General features: G+C 38.9%; 1 protein-coding gene across 2 annotated transcripts in view; it reads right to left on the reverse strand.

Moving 5' to 3' along the window:
* Erp44 (endoplasmic reticulum protein 44) overlaps positions 1–21,313 on the reverse strand; it is an 84,690-nt gene that overhangs the window by 19,546 nt on the left and 43,831 nt on the right. For both annotated transcript variants that reach the window (XM_029476085.1, XM_021160872.2), the window contains 3 exons: positions 8,916–9,100; positions 7,661–7,776; positions 1,208–1,265 (listed from right to left, as the gene is read on the reverse strand). In XM_029476085.1, coding sequence (XP_029331945.1) covers positions 1,208–1,265; positions 7,661–7,776; positions 8,916–9,100 — 359 coding nt within the window. The remainder of the gene's footprint in view (positions 1–1,207; positions 1,266–7,660; positions 7,777–8,915; positions 9,101–21,313) is intronic.

Here is a 21,313-nt window from a genome sequence, read left to right on the forward strand (position 1 = left end):
GACAGAGTATTAAACCGACTCTCAACAGCATCAATTTACACCCACAGATTTATGTATCTCAGCTCTCAGCAGAGAGATTTCTATTTGCAGTAGATGGTGATTGGAATAGAGAGCCACAACTGGTAAAGGTGCACAATATAAGAAACTATTTCTTAGGGAATGCTAAGCCTGAAAAAAGCATATATCCCATACTCCTCTCAAAGTTCAGGGATCACTGCAGAAGAGGGGGCAGAAAGGCTGTTAATGACAAAATGGGAACAGTGTCTGTGGTGACAGCAGGGCTGCTGCACTCACGAACTCACAGCAGCTGTGACCGCATACACATGCAACACTGTATAAGCCCACAGCAGACCAAATCCAACATGGAGAAGAGAGCTGGGCACACAATTCCTCTCCTATCAGTTGAGTGATTGGCAACACACAGCTAGAGGGAGAGGAAGGATAGCCAGCATTCTGCTATGGGGTAGGCCCTGGTAAGTCAATCTTGCACTACTAGAAAGCTACATACCTAAGAGTGTTATTTATTTAAGTACTGCAAGTTGGTCTTGATGGAGGGGTAGATCTGGGAAGAGTTGGGGGAGGGGAGTGAATATGACACACTTGTATGGAATTCTCCTAGAGAATTGATTTTTTTTTTTTTTTTAGAAAAAGAAAAAAGAAAAAAGTAAAAACAATTTAGCCAAGTTTAAAACAATCTAGGTGCTTTTACTGTCAAGAAGCTAATTTATGCCCCAGCAGGTTGGGAGGTTGTAGGTACAATACAAGTGGTGACAAACATTTGGCTCTCAGACTGAATGCAACAGAAACAGGGAGAGAAGTTACTGCAGGTCTGTACCTTCGGGATTCTGTGAACACTTTGTCCCTCTAAAATACGGATTACGAGACCACGTGGGTTTCAAAGTCACATCATTCAGTCATGGCAGGACAAGCCTTTCATCCCTACCCCTCTGGAGGCTGAGGCAGAAGGATCTCAAGTTCAAGGCAAGCCTGGCACCTTAGTGAGACGCTGACTCAAACACAGTAAGGGGCCAGAATGTAGAAGTGTCGAAGCACTTGCCTGGCATACACAAGCCTTTGGTTCAATCCCTAGTACTTAAAAAGTTAAGAATTCATCAATGATTCTTCCAGCATTTAAAACAAAGCTATTGCTTATATTATAATTGTATTAACTATGGTGTCTGAAGCAGTCTGTAAAACAGAAACTCACCCCAGGTGGTTTGTAGATTACATTGTCTCCGTTGTACCTTTCTGGTTTTGAAAGATCTCTAATATGAGGGAAAAAAAATTAATGTGTTAAGGAAAACACTAAAAACAATGTACTTTAATAAAACAGACTTCATAATCATTGCAGTGCATGAATTATAAAAACATGAACTATATTCTTGTTCATGATCTTTCCCATCCACAAAACTGTACACTAGCAAGACAAGCATACATTTAAAGGCAAACTACGATGAAGCAGACTTTTTAAAATAATGTTTCAGTCAGCCGCTTTGGTATTAGAATTTTATAAGTCTAGATTGGCAGGGTCAGAACGATAGCAATTTTGACTATATATTGATTTTCATCTATAGATTAAGCACATTAATTTGTTCACAGAGATTAATAAAATATATTAACTTTATACTTCTTACTTTTTAAACTTGCAAATTCTAAAATGATATTGAATTGAGATAATCTACATCATAGAAAGTTTTGGAAAGCATGTTTGTACACTTGGACACTTGCCATTTCCTAGGTCTAGTACAGTATCTGGCATGCAAATATGTGGTATAACAAATAGTTACCTAGTACAATAAATATTTGGTGAGAGAGTCCTACAGAAAGCCCTAGGTCAAATGAGTAAGTTTCTCTTCCTGTACATAATTTGAGGATTAAATAAACACCGATACATCTTCAATCTCTAAGGAAGCAAATGGTGCTAACCTAGACAGAGAGTGGAATATAAGGAAGGAAGTCTAGTAGGGAACTGTGAGACACAGGTGCTACGAAGAGGGAAATGGGAAAAGGGAAGAGGGGATGGAGGGCAATACTGAGAAAGAGCCAACAGGAAGAGGGAGAGGACACTGAGACGTCTAAAAGCTGTAGGAAACATTATCTTATGTTTGCTTAAGAGCCAATATACTTTTATATGTACAAAAATATATGTGTGTGTATATATGAAGTCCTAATGAAATTATACCACTGGGTGTGATGCTCTCTCCAAAAGCCATAACTATCTAATAAAAACTCCGTTTGTCAGGCTTGGAACACCTTCCTTCTAGTTGTTGATAGGAGGAATTGAGAGAGGACCTAAATAATACGGGCTTCTGTCTTTGGTTGCCCCTTAGAACTTGAAAGGATGATCCTGTTGCTGAAGACACTATACTTTGGACACAGGTCTTGGAGGAATCAAACTGCAACTGACCTAAAAGCCCCCTCCCTGAGGACCTGCTCTCACAGTACCCGAAGGTGCTATGTAATAGCCAAGGGAGGATGCAACAGCCCCACCTAGCTATAAAGCCTACAAACCACACAATACCGAGCAAGGCAAGACATCCCCAAGTGTGTAACAGCGGCACCTACTCCCTAATAAACAAAGCTGTATAACTAGACTTATGACCTGCATAATAGGAAGGAATCTACGTTTTGTACTGCAAACCTAGCCAGCTATCCACAGCTGGTGAGGTCACAGAACCTAGAAGAGAACTTACTGCTTCCACTTTCCTATAGAATGCAGTTAGAAATTAAACTACAGGAAAGTGGAAGAAGTAAGTTCTCTTCTAGGCTCATCACTAAGACCATTACAGAAATCCACAACTGGTTAAAAGTCAGGAAAAAACTGGCCATGAGATACCAAAGCTAGTTGATACATCTCCAATACAACCCCTACACTAAAGTAGCTCACTGAACACAGTATAAGAGGGGACAGAAAGACTGCAAGAGCCCGAGGACTTGGAAGCTCTGTTGGGTGACTGTGTCTTCTTACATGGCAGGGAAGCTATACCCATGAAATTTCAACAATATGTCTGTATAAATAAGACTTGCACAACGGCAACATCAATTGACACTGAATGGAGAAATATCACAAGGCTCCACCCCTAGAAGAAGAGCTAAAGGCAATTAATTAACGGTTGCGGAGAGAGGAAGGATGAGCCTTTGCTAGGGATGAGTTCACTGGCACGTTATCTAATCTCAAGTGGTCATCCCTAAACAAATGCACATAAAATGGATTCAGCAAGATGTGTGTGTGTGTGTAGATATATGTATATGTGTATATGTATTTATATATATATATGGAACAATAATTAAAGAAGCAGAGGTTGTGAATTTGAGAGGGAGTAGAGGGACAGGAGGAGTTGGTAGGAGAAGGCTGGGTAGAAATGTAAACACAGCAGTCATGTATGATAGTCTAAGAAATTGGAATTAAATAAGTGGGTTACAGAAGAAATGAAATCAAAGCAGATGTCAATGATATAGAAACAACCCTGTCTCAAAAAAAAAAAAAAAACAAAACCATAGAAACAAAGAAAATATAACAGACCAGTAACTCTAATAGCTGGTTCTTTGCAATGATAAACAAGATCTACAGACTCTTGGCCCACTTAACCAGAAGAAAGAAAGCAATAACCCAAGTTAACAGAATCAGAAGTGAGCAGGGAACATTCCATCAGATATCAAAGAAATACAGAATATTAAAAGGGAATACTTTTTAAAACTCTACTTCATTAATTTTCAAAATATGAAAAAAATAGATGAATATTTTGATTCATCCAAAATATTAAAATTAAACCAAGATGAGACCAATAACCAAAAGAGACCCACAAGAAAGGAGTTAATTGAAACTGTAATAAACTTCCAAGTCTAAAAGGCCCAGTCCAGGTGGATTCAAAGCAGACATCTATCACACTTTCAAGGAAGAGCTATAACCAACGTTTCCTAAATTCTGCAAAAAAAACAGAAACAGAAGGAAAACTCCAAAACTTTGTCTTTGAAGCCAGTATTATTCTAATACTCAAATCAGGTGAAGATACAACAAACAAACAAACAAACAAACAAACAAAAAATACAGACTGTTATCCCTGACAGAGAGGTAAAACCCTCAATGAGTATCAGGAAACTGGATATAAACTTATCACGAAGACTATCCACCATGATCAAGGTGGCTTTATCCTGGAAATTCAGAGTTGGTTCAACCTCCATTAAGTCAGTAAGTATAATAAATCACATATATGGACTTAAAGATCAAAAAACCACATGACCATCTCAATAGATGCAGAAAAAAAAATCTTTGACACACTACAACATGTTTTCACGATAAAAGTTCTAGAGGGCAGGACTAGAGGAAAAACATATATAGATAGTAAAAGCTATATATGGCAAACCTACAAGCAACATTATTCTAAATAAAGAAACATTGAGTAATCCCATTAAAATTAAGAGCAAAACAGAGCTGCCCACTACTCAACTACTCCCTTGCAATACTGTGCTATAAGTACTAGATGGATCAATAGACAAAAAGAAAATTACAGATATACTGCGGGAAGCATGTGCAGCCGCATGGGCCAAGATGGTGCCCTGGCCCATTGCCAGGCCCCGTGAAACCCACATGTTTACTACCTTGCCTGAACATGCGCAGTGAAACTGCATGCGTAAGCTGCCTGCCAAGTTAGATTATTCCTCGTGATCAGGATCTGTCAGCCTATCTGTGGCCAACCTGAGCTGGTGCCTAGAGCGTGTGTGATTCCGATTGGATGAGGTGGTGTGGAGCGAGATGAGGTCAGTTGCCGCTACTGTATAAATATAGCCCCTGCCCTAAGTAAAGAGAGAGCTGCAAGTAAAAAGGAAGCTGCGGAAGCTGCGGAAGCTGCGTGAACCCGTCTTGGTGTCTGTCTGTGTCATTCTTGTCTCTGTGGGTTGGAGACAGCGGCAGTATACTAATAAGAAAAGGAGGAGTCAAATTGTCTCTATTTGTAGATGGCATAATATTATACATAAGATATCCCCAAAAATTAAATGTCTAGAAATAATCAACAATTTCAGAAAAGTGGCATAGTGTACACTCAGTAGCTTTTCTCTAGACCAAGAGAGACATCATGAGCACACTTCCAATTAACAGCATCAAATACAACAGCATATCCTGGAATAACACCGAACCAAGGAGGTAAAAGACCTCTACAATGAAAACCTCAAATCTCTGAAGAATTGAGAAAGATGTAGTGTTCATGGATTAGCAGAATTAATATTGTGAAAATGACCATCCTACCAAAAGCAATTTACAGATTCAATGCAAACCAAATCAAAATCTCCACAACATTCTTCACAGAAATAGAAGAAAAAAATCCTAAATTAATATGGAACCAGAAACAATTCCAGATAGCTAAAACAATCCTGAGAAAAAAAGAATACTAGGGGATTGCTATTGCAGATCTCAAGATATACTACAGAGTCATAGTGACCAAAGAATCAAAGAACAGAATGATGCTAGCACAAAGCAGACATGATGCAACAGGACAAAAGAGAAGAACCAGCAAACACACGCGCACTTGTAACCACGACCATCTGATATTGACAAAGGCAAATGCATTCCTACATTACAGAAAAGACAACATCTTCAACAAATGCTTCTAAGAAAACATGTCTACACTCAGAAGAATTAAATTAGACTCATACCTATAACCCTGCATAGTAGTTAAATACAAAAGTATTAAAGACCTCAATTTAAAACCTGAAACACTAAGACTGCTAGAAGAAAACATGGCAGTACCCTGCAGGGAATGGGTGAAGAAAAGGACATTCTGAACAGGCTCCATAGGATTTAAGGCTAACAATGGATAACTGGAAGCTTCGGTACCGCTAAGGACACAATCAGTCTGGTCTCACAGAAGGAGAATCTTTGCCAGCTAATACATCTTAAAGAAAATTAATAACCAGTGTATACAAATAACTAAAAAAAAAAAACCCTACAAAAACAACAACAACAACAAAAACCCACAAAAAAGCCAAGGAAACAAATGTCCCAAATTAAAATATGGGTTAGATTTTTTTATAGAGAGTTCTCAATTGAAGAAATAAAATTAGCTTAGAAATACCTCAAAAAGTGTTTATCATCCTTAGCAATAAGAGAAATGCAAATTAAAACACCTTTGAGAGTTCATCTCATTGCACACAAAACGGCACAAGTGTTGGTGAGGTTGTAGAAAAAGAAGAACCTCGTTTACTGATGGATGCAAATTAGCGGAGCCACTCTGGAATCCTAAAAAACCGAAACTACTCCCAGATACAGATACAGGAACTGCAGAGGCTCTACGGCAAAGGCTAGCTAGCTCAAAGTGTCTGAGGTGGGTTCTATGGCAAACACATCACACACAGACCGCAGTGAGGTGAGAGCCCAGGCTGGAGGTGTCCCCGCCCATGTTGTACACTGATAGTGCTCACAGTGAAACACCAATAAAATCCACAAAAGCATGAAAGCAAGGAGTAGGTCATCATCTGGAGAAGGGATCACAACAGCTATCTCAATCAGGCTAACACGAGGTAAAGAGCCCCAAATAAAAGAACTTACACTACACAGCAACCAAAGGTAGCTAAGAAAGCCTCCAAGAGAGGGTCAAGGACGGAACCTTGAATAACTACATTCTGAGATAAAAGGAACAACAAGAAGAAAAAGGAATTGTGAGGGGCAAACAAGAGAGATTCAATGTCAAATGTTCTCAAGAGGAGAAAAAAGAAAAGAGGCGATGTCTCCACCTTCAGAGAATTTGAGGGGATTAAACTGAAGAAACTACTGTGTTGGACAATCAAGGAGTCATTTTGCAACTAGTCAGAGACAAGCTTCATTAGAAGAAAGTCAGGTTCCAAGAAACTAAGGGTTTTTATTTGGAAGAGTTTGAGAAAATCAAGGTAACCATGCATAAAATAGCCTTTTAAAAAGTAGAAATGAAAAGAAAAAGATGGCGTTAAAGCTCAAGATGAAAGTGGTGAGTTAGAAAAGAGAGGAACATGATTTTGGGAAAAGAAAGCAGTTTCTGTATGGGTCAGGGTGAAACCATGAGAAAGTAGGGAGACCTGATGGATCAAAGTCCCAGAGAGATCTACAAGGACAATCTACAAGAGTGAAGAGATCAATCTTAGAAAGGCAAACTTGAGGCTAGGACTACAGATCAGGGCGGAACAGCTTAGCATGTGTAAGGCCCTGGTATGGATTCCCCAGCTAAGGGAAGTATGTGTAGTACGTGTACGTGTACCTGTATGTGTGTGGAGGGTGGGGTGTTATTTTGATATGAACAAAGACAACAAGAACTGAACGTGAAAGAAAGATATGAAGGAAGGTGATAAAGACATGGGGATGAAAGAAGATACCACACTTCCTAACTAGAAAGAGAGCAAGCTCAGTCACCTGAGCTGCCATGGGTTAACAGTTTACCTGGTATAAGGGTCACTGAATCAACCAAGTAAGAGCTCATGGTTAACTGAACCATTCTTATGTTTTTACCTACATTCTGAAACATAACACAACAGAAAACAAACAGTAAGGGCCTTAAAGGATTAGTCACATGTATAAATACTGGTTGGTGACTTGAAAAGTTCAGAGGTCATCTTTAGAACATGACCAAATATAACAAGAACTGAACATGATCGCCATGCCACCTCCTAGCAGGCTGCTGATTAATATACTTACCCAAAAGCAGAAAGGAAGGCACAGTCATCATGCAAAATACTTGCTACTCTTTCAAACACTCTGTAATTTTCTGAATCCTTCTGCTCAAAGTATCCAATGATATTTCTCTTACTGCGCTGTAAAATAAAGCATCCAATTATTTTGCAACATATAAAATTGTAAGAGCATGCTGCTTAATTTATTCCTTATTCTGTAACTCAGGTAGCTCGGTTAAAGCTCAGTTAGTTCAACTGAAGAATAATTATGGATGCAGTGATAGCATCTAATGCCTAGTCCAAAACTATGAACAATTGTGCTGACTTAAAAACAATATGCTACAATAAAATATAACTGTAACTTTAATAAAAATGCATGAACTCAGACTCCTCCATGGGTCCTTCATCTGCCTCCACATAGCACTGTATATATTTACTGTCCACTCTCTATGTAGACAAGTTCTTAGGGCTGTGCTTGCAGCCAAAACATTAAGGTATGGCATATTGTCTTGTTCAGGACAAAAAAGGGAAAGTTTACTGCTTGCTCTGAAATGGCAAGCCTAGCCACCCCTTCGTGTGTACCACAACCTATGGCCTGTATGAGCATCCACAGTGGCCCTTTGCCACTAATAGGACTTAGGGGCTGGAGGACAGCAATAACAAGATAGGCTCATCAGATCACAAGGTTTGCTGTGATGTGAGCCATAAACATCCTTCATGTCTGGCTCAGAAGCCGTGTTCCTCCAACAGCAACCATAAAATGGGAAGTGGCTAATTTATTAACTTGCCACTTGATAGAGACTGGAATAAGGACTAAACACTATAGTTTATGCTTTTGGTGTTTCTGTGTTATTTTTTTTTAAATCACTTATTTTACAAAGAAAGGGATTTGCTAAGTTTATCAAGAGAGGTTATTTTAAAGGACACTAAATTGTAAAAAGAGCTGAAATAGTGATTAAAGTAGACACTGAAGGTAACAACCAAGGGAAATGGGAAAATTTTGGTGTATGTGTTTGACTTAAACTTCTATTTAAAATTCTGGTTCCCTTTGCCTACATAAATCAATTAGTGCAGCTTTCTTGTATGCGACACATTTTATCTGAAGTTTGTTAAACATTAGCGATTCCCTTGAGAATGAATCCCAGACAAAGTCTTTCCAGTTTGTATATGTCAAGTATACTGCAGTAACTATAAGAGAACGTGCAGATTCTATATTGCATTCTGGTTGTTTGCATTAATTACACAGGCAGTACACACTTCATCCACCATAAGTAACTTACATCAAGATTGGTGACTTCATCTAGACTCTGAATCTCGTGGACTGGGTTACTTTTCTGTTGCCTGATGTAGTCTGCAAGCGCTTTCACTGATCGCTGGCCCCTGTATTCTCTCTTCATCATCATTCCATTACGAAATAATTTCAGGGTTGGGTATTTGCTTATCCTGTACCTCTGGGCTATATCAGCTAAAAGAATATATGAAAGGAAATTAGCTTTAGCACTCAGCCAGGGTGAACCCAATAGTTTAACAGTCAGAAACATTACAATTACTTATGATATCTCTTTTTTCCCAGTGAAAGAGAAAAGAAAATACTTTACACTGGTATCAGACCAGACTCTGGACTCACTGCCTGGACTTAAATTCTGAATCTACTGCTACAGGCTCCATGACCCTTTAATGTGCATAAACTGCAATGCCCTCACTTTTCCTCTGTTACAGGTAGGGTGACTTCTATTACAACAAGGTTGTTTCATGAATCAAATGAGACAATGCAAATATATCGCATAGCATGGCACATGGATCAGAATATAAAAACAGCAATACAATAATTTGCCTTGTGAGGTAGGGTATAAATTAAAACTACATGGCAGTTGCAGCACATAAGCTAGGAGGAGAGTGATAAGCAGGAGGTAAATTACATTCTACATCCCACAGCCTTTGCAGTGCTCAGAAAGAGGCAGAAGTACTTACAACATTTGCTAAGTCAAAGCTGCACTGTTTCTCTCCAGGTCAAGCATTTAGAGAATACTAAAGGAATATTAGAAGTTAAGGTTGGAGTTCTCAAAAGAGATGGTGGATAAAAGTCTACGTGCAATTTAGATCACATAATAGTCTCGTAAAATCCATACAGGATTTATGAGGAGGAAAGCACAATTCATTAGCAAAGTTTCTTAAATCTAAATTATTAACCCAATGTTACACATTTAACAAAGCCATAGCCTGTCTGGCTTAGGAGCTGATTACTTCAGAGTGAACCAGTAAGTACATCCATTACAAGAGACAAGCTACAATATGGTTTGAGCCCTGCTGGGCAAAGGATGAATGAGAAAACATGGGATGACAATGGGAGCACACATCCAAGTCTTTAAATACACAGAGGTCTTCCTAACAGGGCAAAGATCACAACAATGTGGATTAGTCACATATTATTAGTCACAGATCTCTTGGGATCTGATGCCTCTTCTGATGTGTCTGAAGACAGAGACAGCATACTCACATACATACAATAAATAAATCTTTTCTAAAAAATAAAAAAGTAAATAAAAAAAAAGAAGAAGAAAATTGAAAGAAAAGAAAGAAGGAAAAAATGAGAAATGCTATGGAAGAAATTTAGATTTCATTCTAATATTTGGTTTTATAATTCTGAGCTTGAAACCATGTATTTACCATGAGTATAAAATATTTAAAACATTAATACCAGTATTGCTGCTTCGAAATTTAACAGATTTTTGGTAGATAAAGTATTTGCTCAGCCTACGGGAGTAAAATACAAAATTGAGAAACACTTCATGCTATCAACCTGGGCAAAGAATGTTTGGATAAGACTTCTGAAGTACAGGCAACAGGAGCAAAGAGACAAATGGGATTATCTCAAACTAGCTGAAATATCCAACAAAGGGGAGATAGAACATGTAGAGACATATGCAGTGGATAGGCACGATCCCCGGTTGAGGGATGGGGCCAGAACTTCTCCTGTCAAACGGAACTGCAGGGATAGAGAGTGGAGAAGAGACGGAAGGAAAGGCCATCCAGAGACAGCCCCACTTAGGGATCCATCCCATCTGCAGACACCAAACCCATACACTATGACATTTGAAATGTAAATAAATAAAATAACCAATAAAACACACACACACACACACACACACACACACACACACACACACACACACTGATGCCAAGAAGCCCTTGCTGACAGGAGCCTGGTAGAGCAGTCCCCTGAGAGGCTCTGCTAGAGCCTGATCAATAGATATGCAGACACATGCAGCCAAACATCAGACTGAGCGCAGAGACCCAAATGGAAAAGTTAGGACAAGGACTGAAGGAGCTAATGGGTTTGCAACCTCATGGGAAGAACAACAATATCAACCAACCAGACATCCCCTGCCCCCTGAGCTCCTAGAGACCAAACCACCAACCAAAGAATACACATGGAGGGACCCATGGCTCCAGACTCATATGTAGCAGACGATGGCCTTGTCAGGCATCAAAGGGAGTGGGGAGGCCCTTGGTCCTGTGGAGGCTGGGTGCCCTAATGAAGGAGAAAGCTAGGGCGCTGAAGCCAGAGTGGGTAGGCAGGTGGGGAAGCACCCTCAGAGGTGAGGAGGGGGAAAAGATGGGGGTTTGTGGAGGGAAAACTGGGAAGGGAGATAACATTTGAAATGTAAATAAATAAAATAACCAATAAAAAACCACACATATATAAAATAAAACAACACACACACACCCCACACACAAAAGCTCTTACCTAGCAAACAGAACAGTTTTTAAGAGTTACAGAGGCAATCTATTGACTGGAAAATATATGTAAATTAACACTGAACAGAGTTAACACTCAAAATGTATAAAGAATTCAAACAAGTATACTGTAAAAATACAAGTAACTTAATTGAAAAGTGGGTAAAAGATCTTAATAGATAGTTCACAAAAGTAGGTCTATGTAGGTCTATGGGGGGAAATGCCACCACCACCAACCATCGGGGAACGGTAACTTAAACCCACAAGGAGAGACTAAGAAGCAGCACAGAGGGAGAAGACCATGTGTCTAGTCTAGCCTGGCCCCAGCAACACACAGGAAAAGTACGAGACACCATACACTCCAATTAGACAGACTTTAACAAAAAGACCAAAGATAACACGTGCTGGCAAAGAGGTAGAAAAGGGAAAAGTTTGCATTACTCTTGGTGAGAATGGAAAAGAGCTGAAAGAGTCATTATAGACAACAGTGTGGAAATTTCTTAGAAAATTCAAAGGAGAACAATGTTGAAGAGAGCACACTCCTATGTTTACAAAAGCACTAGTCACAAAGTTGTTTTCAAGATAGAGAATCAGCTAAATACCTCTGCCCACCACTAATGAGTGAGAAAAGCAAGAGTAACAGATTCCAAGCAACTATACAAATAATGACTCTTTGTCACTTGTTACAACACGGGTAAACCAGGAAGGTCTAAGTGGTATAAATCAAGCACAAAACCGTGATGTCACGAGATGTGGAATCTAAAAAACAGTCTGATTTTAGAAACAAGAGTACAATGGCAATTACTGGAGACCAGAGTAAGTAAGGGGCCAGGGAAGCTAAAAAATGCTGGTCAGAGAATACATACACACTAGAAGGACTAAATCTAGAGGATTTTGTACATCAAGGTAACAATAGTTAATGATGCCATGCTAAGTTTTGAAAATAGGATGTGTTATGAGCTTTTACCATTAGAATCAAAACCATGAGAAACTGCATTTGTTAGTGACCTTTAACCATTCATGTATATAAAACATATGCAGCAAAAGCATTGCATTTATTAATTCATAAGAATAAATAAGCTGGGCGTGGTGGCGCATGCCTTTAATCCCAACACTTGGGAGGCAGAGGCAGGCGAATTTCTGAGTTCGAGGCCAGCCTGGTCTACAGAGTGAGTTCCAGGACAGCCAGGGCTACACAGAGAAACCCTGTCTCAAAAAAAAAAAAAAAAGAATAAATAAAACCAAGGTGACTCAACACACTTGAATTGGAAGTGATACTGATTTCCTTTTTAAATTCAAGTTGTTTGTAGTGCCAAATATACACAAAACCAGGCTCTTGCCTATGAAGGTGACCATTTTAGCACTGAACAACAGCCCTAGTTTAGCATGAACTTTTAATATGCTTTTCTCTCTCAATAGTGTTTGTGAAGATCTTTATTCTGATGGCTACTATCAATGACTTACTTAATGCCAATAAATATAAAGACTTAAATAAATGGAAACATTTTCATGAAAAATACAACTTACAAAACTCAACCTATAAGAAATCAAACATATAAATGGTCCCAAAATTATTGAAGAAATTGAAATTGTAACTCAGCCCCTGCAACACACACTTTCCTTGCCACTTTCATTTAGCAAATACTAGAAAAAATCTTAGGAGCCAGAAATGTCATGTAAATTATTCCAGCAGATACTAATAGATGAAATACTTCTCGACTTGTTTATGTTTGCATGGTATTTTTTGAGTAAATGGATTGTGGAACGAGAAAAGTCCACATTAACCTTAAAAACGGATGTAAAATTATCAAATAAGCTAGCAAACTTATTTTAGCACTGTATGCCATGGAGAATAAATCGAGATCAAGCTGGATTTAACCTAGCACTTCAGTTTAGATTAATATTTTAAAATCAGTTAAAACAATTCACAACCCTAAAGAAAGAAATATTGTATTACCTCAAAAGGAGCAGAAAACCATTCAATAAAATTCAACACCCATTCACGCTTCAGAAATAGAAGTGAATGGCTTCCTTTATCTGAGAAGAAGATATTTAAATAAATACCAAATAACTTGATGAAACACTAAAAGCTTTGCCACTGATGTCTGCTTAGAGCTTTTAGTATAATATGCTGGCAGGGGCATATTTACATTTTAAAGAACAAGCACACCAATCTACAGCGGATGCTTCACTGCCACACATCTACTGCTTCACTATAATAACTAGCAAAAATTGAACATTTTTTAAAAGTATATTTTTAAAGATATCAAAAATCACAAAAGCCACAATGACTAAAGAAACTGAAATGTCCCCCAAAGAAAAGACCCTTTCTAGATAGCCAAGATCACAGCCACATTCTTCCCTAGAGGTTTCCTTTTGGAAATTAAATCGGCAGTTGCAGTTTAGGACTCTGTGTTACTCCTGAAAAAGCAAAAGAGATAGAAGCTATGAAGCCTTTCCCAGACAACACACCTGGCCCAGCAGAGGAGCCTGCGAGGGCCCTGAGACACAAAGCATAGTCTCAACGGGCACTTACTGAGTGCCAGGGCAACCCAGGAGACTGAGGGCAGGTGTGGAGGAGAAGCAGGCAGAAAACAGAGGAGGGCTGCTCTAGCCTGGGGTGCTTAGGGGACAATGTTTACTCAGGCAAGGATCCTGTAACCCTGAGTCAGGATCACACACTACCACCAGGCTTGACAGATTTTGGAGTCCCATATAGACAAGAAAGCACTTTGAGGTTAAATACATTTTGGTTTGTTTTTTAACAGGGTCTCACTATGCAACCCAGGCTGCCCTCAGATTTGCTATGTAGCCAGATTAGCCTTGAATTCATGATCCACCAACTTGTATGCACCATCATACCTGGCAAGATTATGGGTTTTTATGACAAACTAGGAAAGAGGTTCTTGTAACATACACAAGAAACAAATGATCATATGGATAAAAAGAAAGAAAGAAAACTGCATTTTAAAAGGACCATCAAAAAATAAGTGAACTAAAGAAATTGTTCAATTTATGAATCACAGATGGCCAATAAACATAAAAACATGCTCAGCTGTCATCAGGAAGCTATTGATTAAACTACCAGATGAAGGTTTTTGTCCACCACACTGGCAAAACCAAAACTAAATCCTCAAAATCTATACTGAAAATATCAAGCCCTACAAAGATCCTGTCCTGTACAACTTAAGTGTACAGTCAGTGTTAATATAAATGAGGTGAGTGTCTAAGCTTCCAGCAAGGGGTGAGCATATCTGGTCTTTATTTTACTACTACCAAGGGTCCAGCAGAAAGGATCTGTGACAGACTAGCACAAAAATGACTAATATAATAGGAGTGGTTTTATTATAAATTTGCAATCTAAGAACCAGTTTGAAAATGAACAGTAAAAGATTCTACTAGAGACAATATAATGCTTTCAATTTTCTTTTTGTAAAATAACATCTTAATTAGTTCTTTGAGAATTTCATACAACGTATTTTGATCATTTTTACCCCTCTCCCCTAACTTCTCCTAGATTCTCCCCAAGCCCTACCTACCTAACCAAACTGCATTCACAGTTTTGGTCTCTCTTGTTTTCCCCTTTTAACTTTCTAAAACTGATAAATCAATGAGTGTAATGAAAACTTAATACACTAAAAGAAAAAGGTTTTATACAGCAGAGGATACTAAGATCAGAGAGACCCTGAGGGCCTGCAGTTCTATTAACAGCATTTGAATGCTATCCTGTCTGTGATAGCTTGGCCAGATAGCTATGGGGTTGGACTTTGAAAATATTCACCCAGCAGAAACAGAAGTACTGTAAAGAACTGCTGCTGGACTCCTGGTATAGGCTGCCAGAGCCTGTTTCCATACTCTGCCATTCTAACCATCAGGCTGCCTTAAAAATCTGGTTATGAAGAAAAAAGTTAACTAATATTTGAAGGCTATTAGGAGACTAGTCAGTGAGTTAATTCTCAAACATCACGGCAGCAGGTGTGCTGCACAATGAGGTAATTTTTAATTATTAAGAAGAAAAACCCTTAAAATTACATTGATCAATAAGTCCAGACAGAAAGGTGACTGTTCATAAGCTTTGGCCAAACGTGATTTTAAAATAATTACAGCTTAACATTTTAACAATGTAACAAAGAATGACTTCAGGGGTATAATAAATGCTTTTTAAAAAATTAACTAGATAGATCAAATGTTAAAATGAATGTCAAAGGAATTAGAAATTTCAGGAGGTTAATAACTTCCTGACTAGAAAATTAGCATGTACTTTTCTTCAATGGTCACTAAGTTTTCCTTGATGAATTCCTCCTACCTGTCTCACAATACCCAGGAGGGTTCCAAATGGGGCAAGTATGTCATGCTCTTGTCCCAGCTATGGCCCACTATTATTATATCCAGGTCAGTCCAAGGAGGCATATGGTTTCATCAGAAGGTTCTCACTGCAGAACCCAGGAAAAGGACAACTGCTGTTTCCGTATCTCTTCCTATTCTCAAACCATAGTGCCCTAAAACAAGCGTCCTCCCCAAGAAACACCACCAAAATAAAACTCCAGACAGAAACATTAAGTGGCCTTGAGGCTTACTTTCCCGAGTAATGCAGTGCTGGGTGGTTTTCTATATAGTTGTTTATTTTCCAACTATTTTTACCGGGACCAACAGAATTCTGTCTTACACACATGAGCTAATTATATTTTTGGCGTTCTTTATGCAGGATTTATGTACAGGTCTCATAAAAGCTTAATTTTAAATAAGGAAGGTTCAAGTAGTACTGGAAGACAGACAGATAAGAGTAACTTGAGTATATGGTAGCATATTGTCTAATTCAAGGACAGAGAGCATTCCAAAAAAATGCTAATGGGAGGGTAGATGATTCTGCACTGACCAACAAACACTGAGTGTCCCTGCTTAATGCCATACAGACTCTAGCCACTGGAGGTCAGTAGAGAACCTGGTCCCACCAGGGGCAGACTGACAGGACCTTCCATATGGAAAGGCAGCACTAACATCAGAATAGTGAATTATATTCCCACACTCTCAAATGAGGAGACTGCAGATGACATAGATTCATGTTCTGCAGTAGAGGCAAGAGTATGTTTGAAGCATGTGCATACACACATATACATGGAGATACAAAATATGCATATTTGACAAATGCTTTTAGAAAAAAACTATAAAGAAAACTAATCACTTGTAATCCAGCCACCATTATTAACTATTCCTAGCCTCTACAGAAAAACCACTATTAATATTTTAGTTTTTACCTTGCTGACCTTGAATAAAACCTACTTAACCAGCAGTGACATTTTAATTGAGAATAAAGCAAATTCTCCAGCCAGTCAAACAGGCAAGTGTGCAGTCACTCACTGTGTGGAAACATGTAAAAGCTGACTCAGCTCGCATGAGTCACACGAGATTCTGAATGAATGTTCCTTCCTTGTAAAACACACAATAATTTCTGCATGTGGAGATAAAATAGTTCCTTATAATCAATGAAGAGTTAGATGTGGAAAAATACAGAAGAAACTCCTCACATGTACTGTTAGAGACCTGAGATAACCAACTTAAAGTACCAGTGTATCTGTCATGCTCCAGTTATTGGTGGGCATTCAATAATCCATTCATCTATTCAATTACCAGAAGTGAACAAGTCTACCTGCTAGATACCAGAGTTGGTAAAGACCACTACAGAGGTGAGGCCCATAGTCTTACAAGGCTCACATTTTACTGATTTATTTATTGAGACAATATTTTACTATGTATCCTAGCCTGGATGCATAGCCTGGAATCCCCAGTGTAGGCTAATAAACTATATGGCTCGCCTTGAGCCCACAGAGATTCATCTGCTTTGCCTCTGAAATGCTGAGGTTGAGCATACGTGCCAGCACACGTGGCCTTCTATTTCATTGCTACCACTGTAACTAATGTGACTACGTCCAATACTGCTCCTGTTTACACAGGACAAACCCTTAGGAAAGCCTTAGACCTCCAGCAAATAGCATATACACCAAAACCATGTGTCAGTGTGCAGCTCCTTGGTATAGTATAAGAAGCTGAGATTCTTGCCACCCCATCTAAAGGATACACAACAGCATATATCCTGATTAGAGATGTAGTTTCCCAAGTCCTCTAGACAGAGAAGAGGAGGGTAACTGTCAGAATAATGGCAAAAACAAGACCTGACATCGTGCTCTTCCGTAGGACCAGTAAGGCTACCTGTTCCTGTCAGCTCGGGGACAGAGACAGTTGGGATGGGACTGAGCTCAATTTCTGTTTCTTTTCTAGTAGCCATGACTTCATTTTCAAATGAAAAATTTTAGGAGCTTAAGATGAAATATAAGTTCTACATTGGGGTTGCAATAAAATGAAACAGTAGATGGGCTTCCTGATGGAAGTCCAGCTCATATGCTAACCCTTTCAGTTGCACAGAGGAGAGCAGACAGAGATAAACAAGGGTGTGTGCAGATCATTCCTGAAACACAAGTGCCGATTGGGTGGAACTACTCCACCCTCCAAGTCCTCAGCACGGAACGGAACCTTTCACACAATGTCCTTACTAAGAAGGGTACATAAGGAAGTGAGGTTAAAGGCAGAGCAGAACGCTGTCTGAGTTGCCAGTGGGTAGGAAAGGAGCTCCACGGAAAAACAAGCAGCAAACCCAGTGAGTGGCTCCTGGAATATGCACTGAAATGAATGTCCAAGATGCACCAACAAAAAGTCTTCTAGAGAAGACCCCCACCTGTTTAGAGATGAGTAGGTGCACTGCCTTCCCAAGAACGTCTTTAAAATACCCGCGTGATGCTTTGTTTTTTTAATTGGCATTTTATTTCTATACTGGTTTGGCTTGTAATTCTGTTGTTTCTCAACTTTATAATCTCACCTCATCATCAATCTTAAGGTGGGCTCATTAGAAAAGTGTAAGATAGCATTTACAAATATTTCCCCAAATGGACTATGCAAGATTCAGCTCAGAGAGATGTCACCTTTACGCATACCTGCCACACCATAGTGAGATCTTCCTCACACGCTTACCTGTCACCACACAGCTTGAGCTTACAACGGAAGTACTACTTTTCCTTCAGGTTTATATCATATCCTGAGAGAAGGCTTCCTTCCCTACCCCATCAGAGTAAGCTATGCTTATTAATATAATGCGTCACAATAATTAACACTGCCCCTTCAGAGTTAGTTAAAGCAGCATACAAGTGTATTTTGCTATATCTCTAGGACCTGTCACATGTCATTACAGAGAATTGGCACTTATGCTCTGGTTGAGTAAATACCATTAGCTAACTCAAAAGACTGTGGTGACCATAGCTGAGGCAATGTATGTAAGAACAAACTGAACTCCACATGAGCACTCAATGAGCAGGCTCACGAGTTCATTTAACTAGAAACTCTTCACAGGAGCCTCTCCGATACACACCACTATGACTCTGGATGAGACGTCTGAGTGAAGCAGTTGAGTCAGAACAAGACAGACAGCGTGAAGCACAGTGACAGGCCAGAGCACACTCCCAGAATACCTAAGAGGAGACTAATAGAATGAGTCGTGCAGAGTCAGGATGACATCTTGATTCTCCATGCTAGGAAATGGGTCCTCTGACTCCACAGAATTAATCCCAAAGCACGAGCACATGAACTTGTCTGTACAGAGTATGGTAAGGAGATTCTGACCACAGGAAGGAAAACTGACTTTATTTGTATAGAGCACAATTATTTTCACTAGAAAGCTATGAAAATTCTATATTAAAAACTGCTGGAATTAAGTTTCAACACAAAGCAATACAAAAGTGTTAATTTTAATCCCTACATATTAACAAAAAAATGCAAAATTTTAAAATTTAAAAGCCAAAGCCATTTATAAGAGTATCAAAAACTGAGACATAGTTAAAAATACATCTCACATCAGGCAGTGGTGGCACATGCCTTTAATCTCAGTACTCAGGAGGCAGAAGCATGCAGATCTCTGTGAGTTTGAGGCCAGCCTGGTCTACAGAGCAAGTTCCAGGACAACCAGGGCTATACAGAGAAACCCTGTCTTGAAAAATAAAAACAAGTCTCATAAAAGATGTGCAAAGCCTCAGTGTGGGAGGAACCTAGACAAACCCAAACTGAAAAATATTCTACAAATTATATAACCAATACTTCTTGGAATTGTCTAGGTTCTGAAAAATAAAGATTTTTTTTTTTAAAATGGCCAGAAAGAGCCAAGATCTGACAAGTCACTACCCTAGCCTGGACATCAGTGGAGAGCTGGTCACATCTGTCAAGAGTATACTGAGGACACTGACAGTGTCATAACATAAGATGGCAGTGGTAGAGCCAAGTAAGTAAGAAAACATACACATATGTGCACACATGCAATCAATCTAAAAGTAAAATAGTCTAATGTAGGTTGTATGAGTATCAAAGTACTATATGTAGACTGGAAAATGAGAAAAAAATTGCTGAAGCTGAAAATATTTAAATACATTGAAAGATTAAGAATGTTTGTGGATCAAAAGACTTAAGATTACTACAATAGTAACTTTCCAAACTGCTCTCAATGCAGTCAACTCTAATTAGAAACCCAGGATCCCCCTTTGTTGTTAGAAACTAACAAGCTGTTTCTAGGATTCATGGAAATTCAATCCCACTAAAACAGTCAAAGCCACTCTGAAAAAACAAGCACAAAGTTGGAAGATTTACACCGCTTGTTTTCAAGACCTTCCATAAGCTGTAACAACTCACAACATGCAGGATGAGTAGACACTAGATCAACAGTACAAAAAGGACCAGAAATAGAGTCATAAGGACAGGGCCAGTTCACTTCAACAAAGATGCTAAGGCAGTTAGTGAAAGAGAGGCAGAGGTTTTTTGCCAACAAGTAATGACAGATCTGTTTAGCAACTAAATACAACAACAGATCACCTACCCACTTTAACTCATATATTGTTCCACATATAAAAGCTAACTCCAAATGAACAATGGGCATAAATGGAAATGTTCATACTGTGAAATGTACTGAAGAAAACATGGCAGAAAAAAAATTGAAATATTGGGGGAGAATAGACAACTTAAGATACAAAATGTATGATCCATTAAAAATTAGTAAGTAGGATTTGATCAAAATTGATAACATGGGCTCAGAAGGATGGCTCAGTGACTAAGAGTACTTATTCCTCTTGCAGAGACTTGACCTCAGTTCCCCACACTTACATGGTGGTCTACAGACAGCCCTAACAACAGTTCTAAGAGATCTGTCTCCCTTTTCTGAAGTCTACAGAAACTATACACACACATGGTCTACCTACCTACCTACATACAGGAAGATAAAAATTCATACACATAAAAAAATCTAAAAAAGATATTTTAAAATTCAGGACATGCCCTTGCAAAGCCATTTAAACTCGGTGTGATGCCACAGGTCTACAACCCCAGCACTTTGAAGATTTAAGTAGGATGATTACAAATTCAAGGCTGGGCTATACATGTGCAAAAATATATAAATGCAATGTGCTGAGTCTGTTGACAGTTTCTTGTATGAGTGATTTTAGGGTTGACCATCTGATGCTGAGCTACATATTAAGCCCCAGGGTAGCCTGGGCTACTTAGAGGGACCCTCTCAAACAAACAAACAAACAAACAAACAAAAACCAAAGGGCAATGGCTACAGCTACAACACAGCTCTTATACCCAATGTCCACATGACACTGTAGAAGAGCAAACAGAAAAGTAGTAAAAACCAAAGGACTAGGAAGCCTGCTGTAAGATGGTCTCCTAGAAACAACAAGGAAGCTATATCTGATAGCTAGAGCAATATGGCTGCTAAATAAGACCTAAACATTGAAAACACCAAATGGACATACTATCATAGAAAGGGGATACTCATGGGACCCCACTCCTTAGACAAAGAGTTACAGGCAATTAATGACAGTTCAAAGAAGGAAAATTAGTCTTCCTCAGA

The sequence above is a fragment of the Mus caroli genome, chromosome 4, assembly GCF_900094665.2.
Source record: "Mus caroli chromosome 4, CAROLI_EIJ_v1.1, whole genome shotgun sequence".
NCBI lineage: Eukaryota > Metazoa > Chordata > Mammalia > Rodentia > Muridae > Mus > Mus caroli.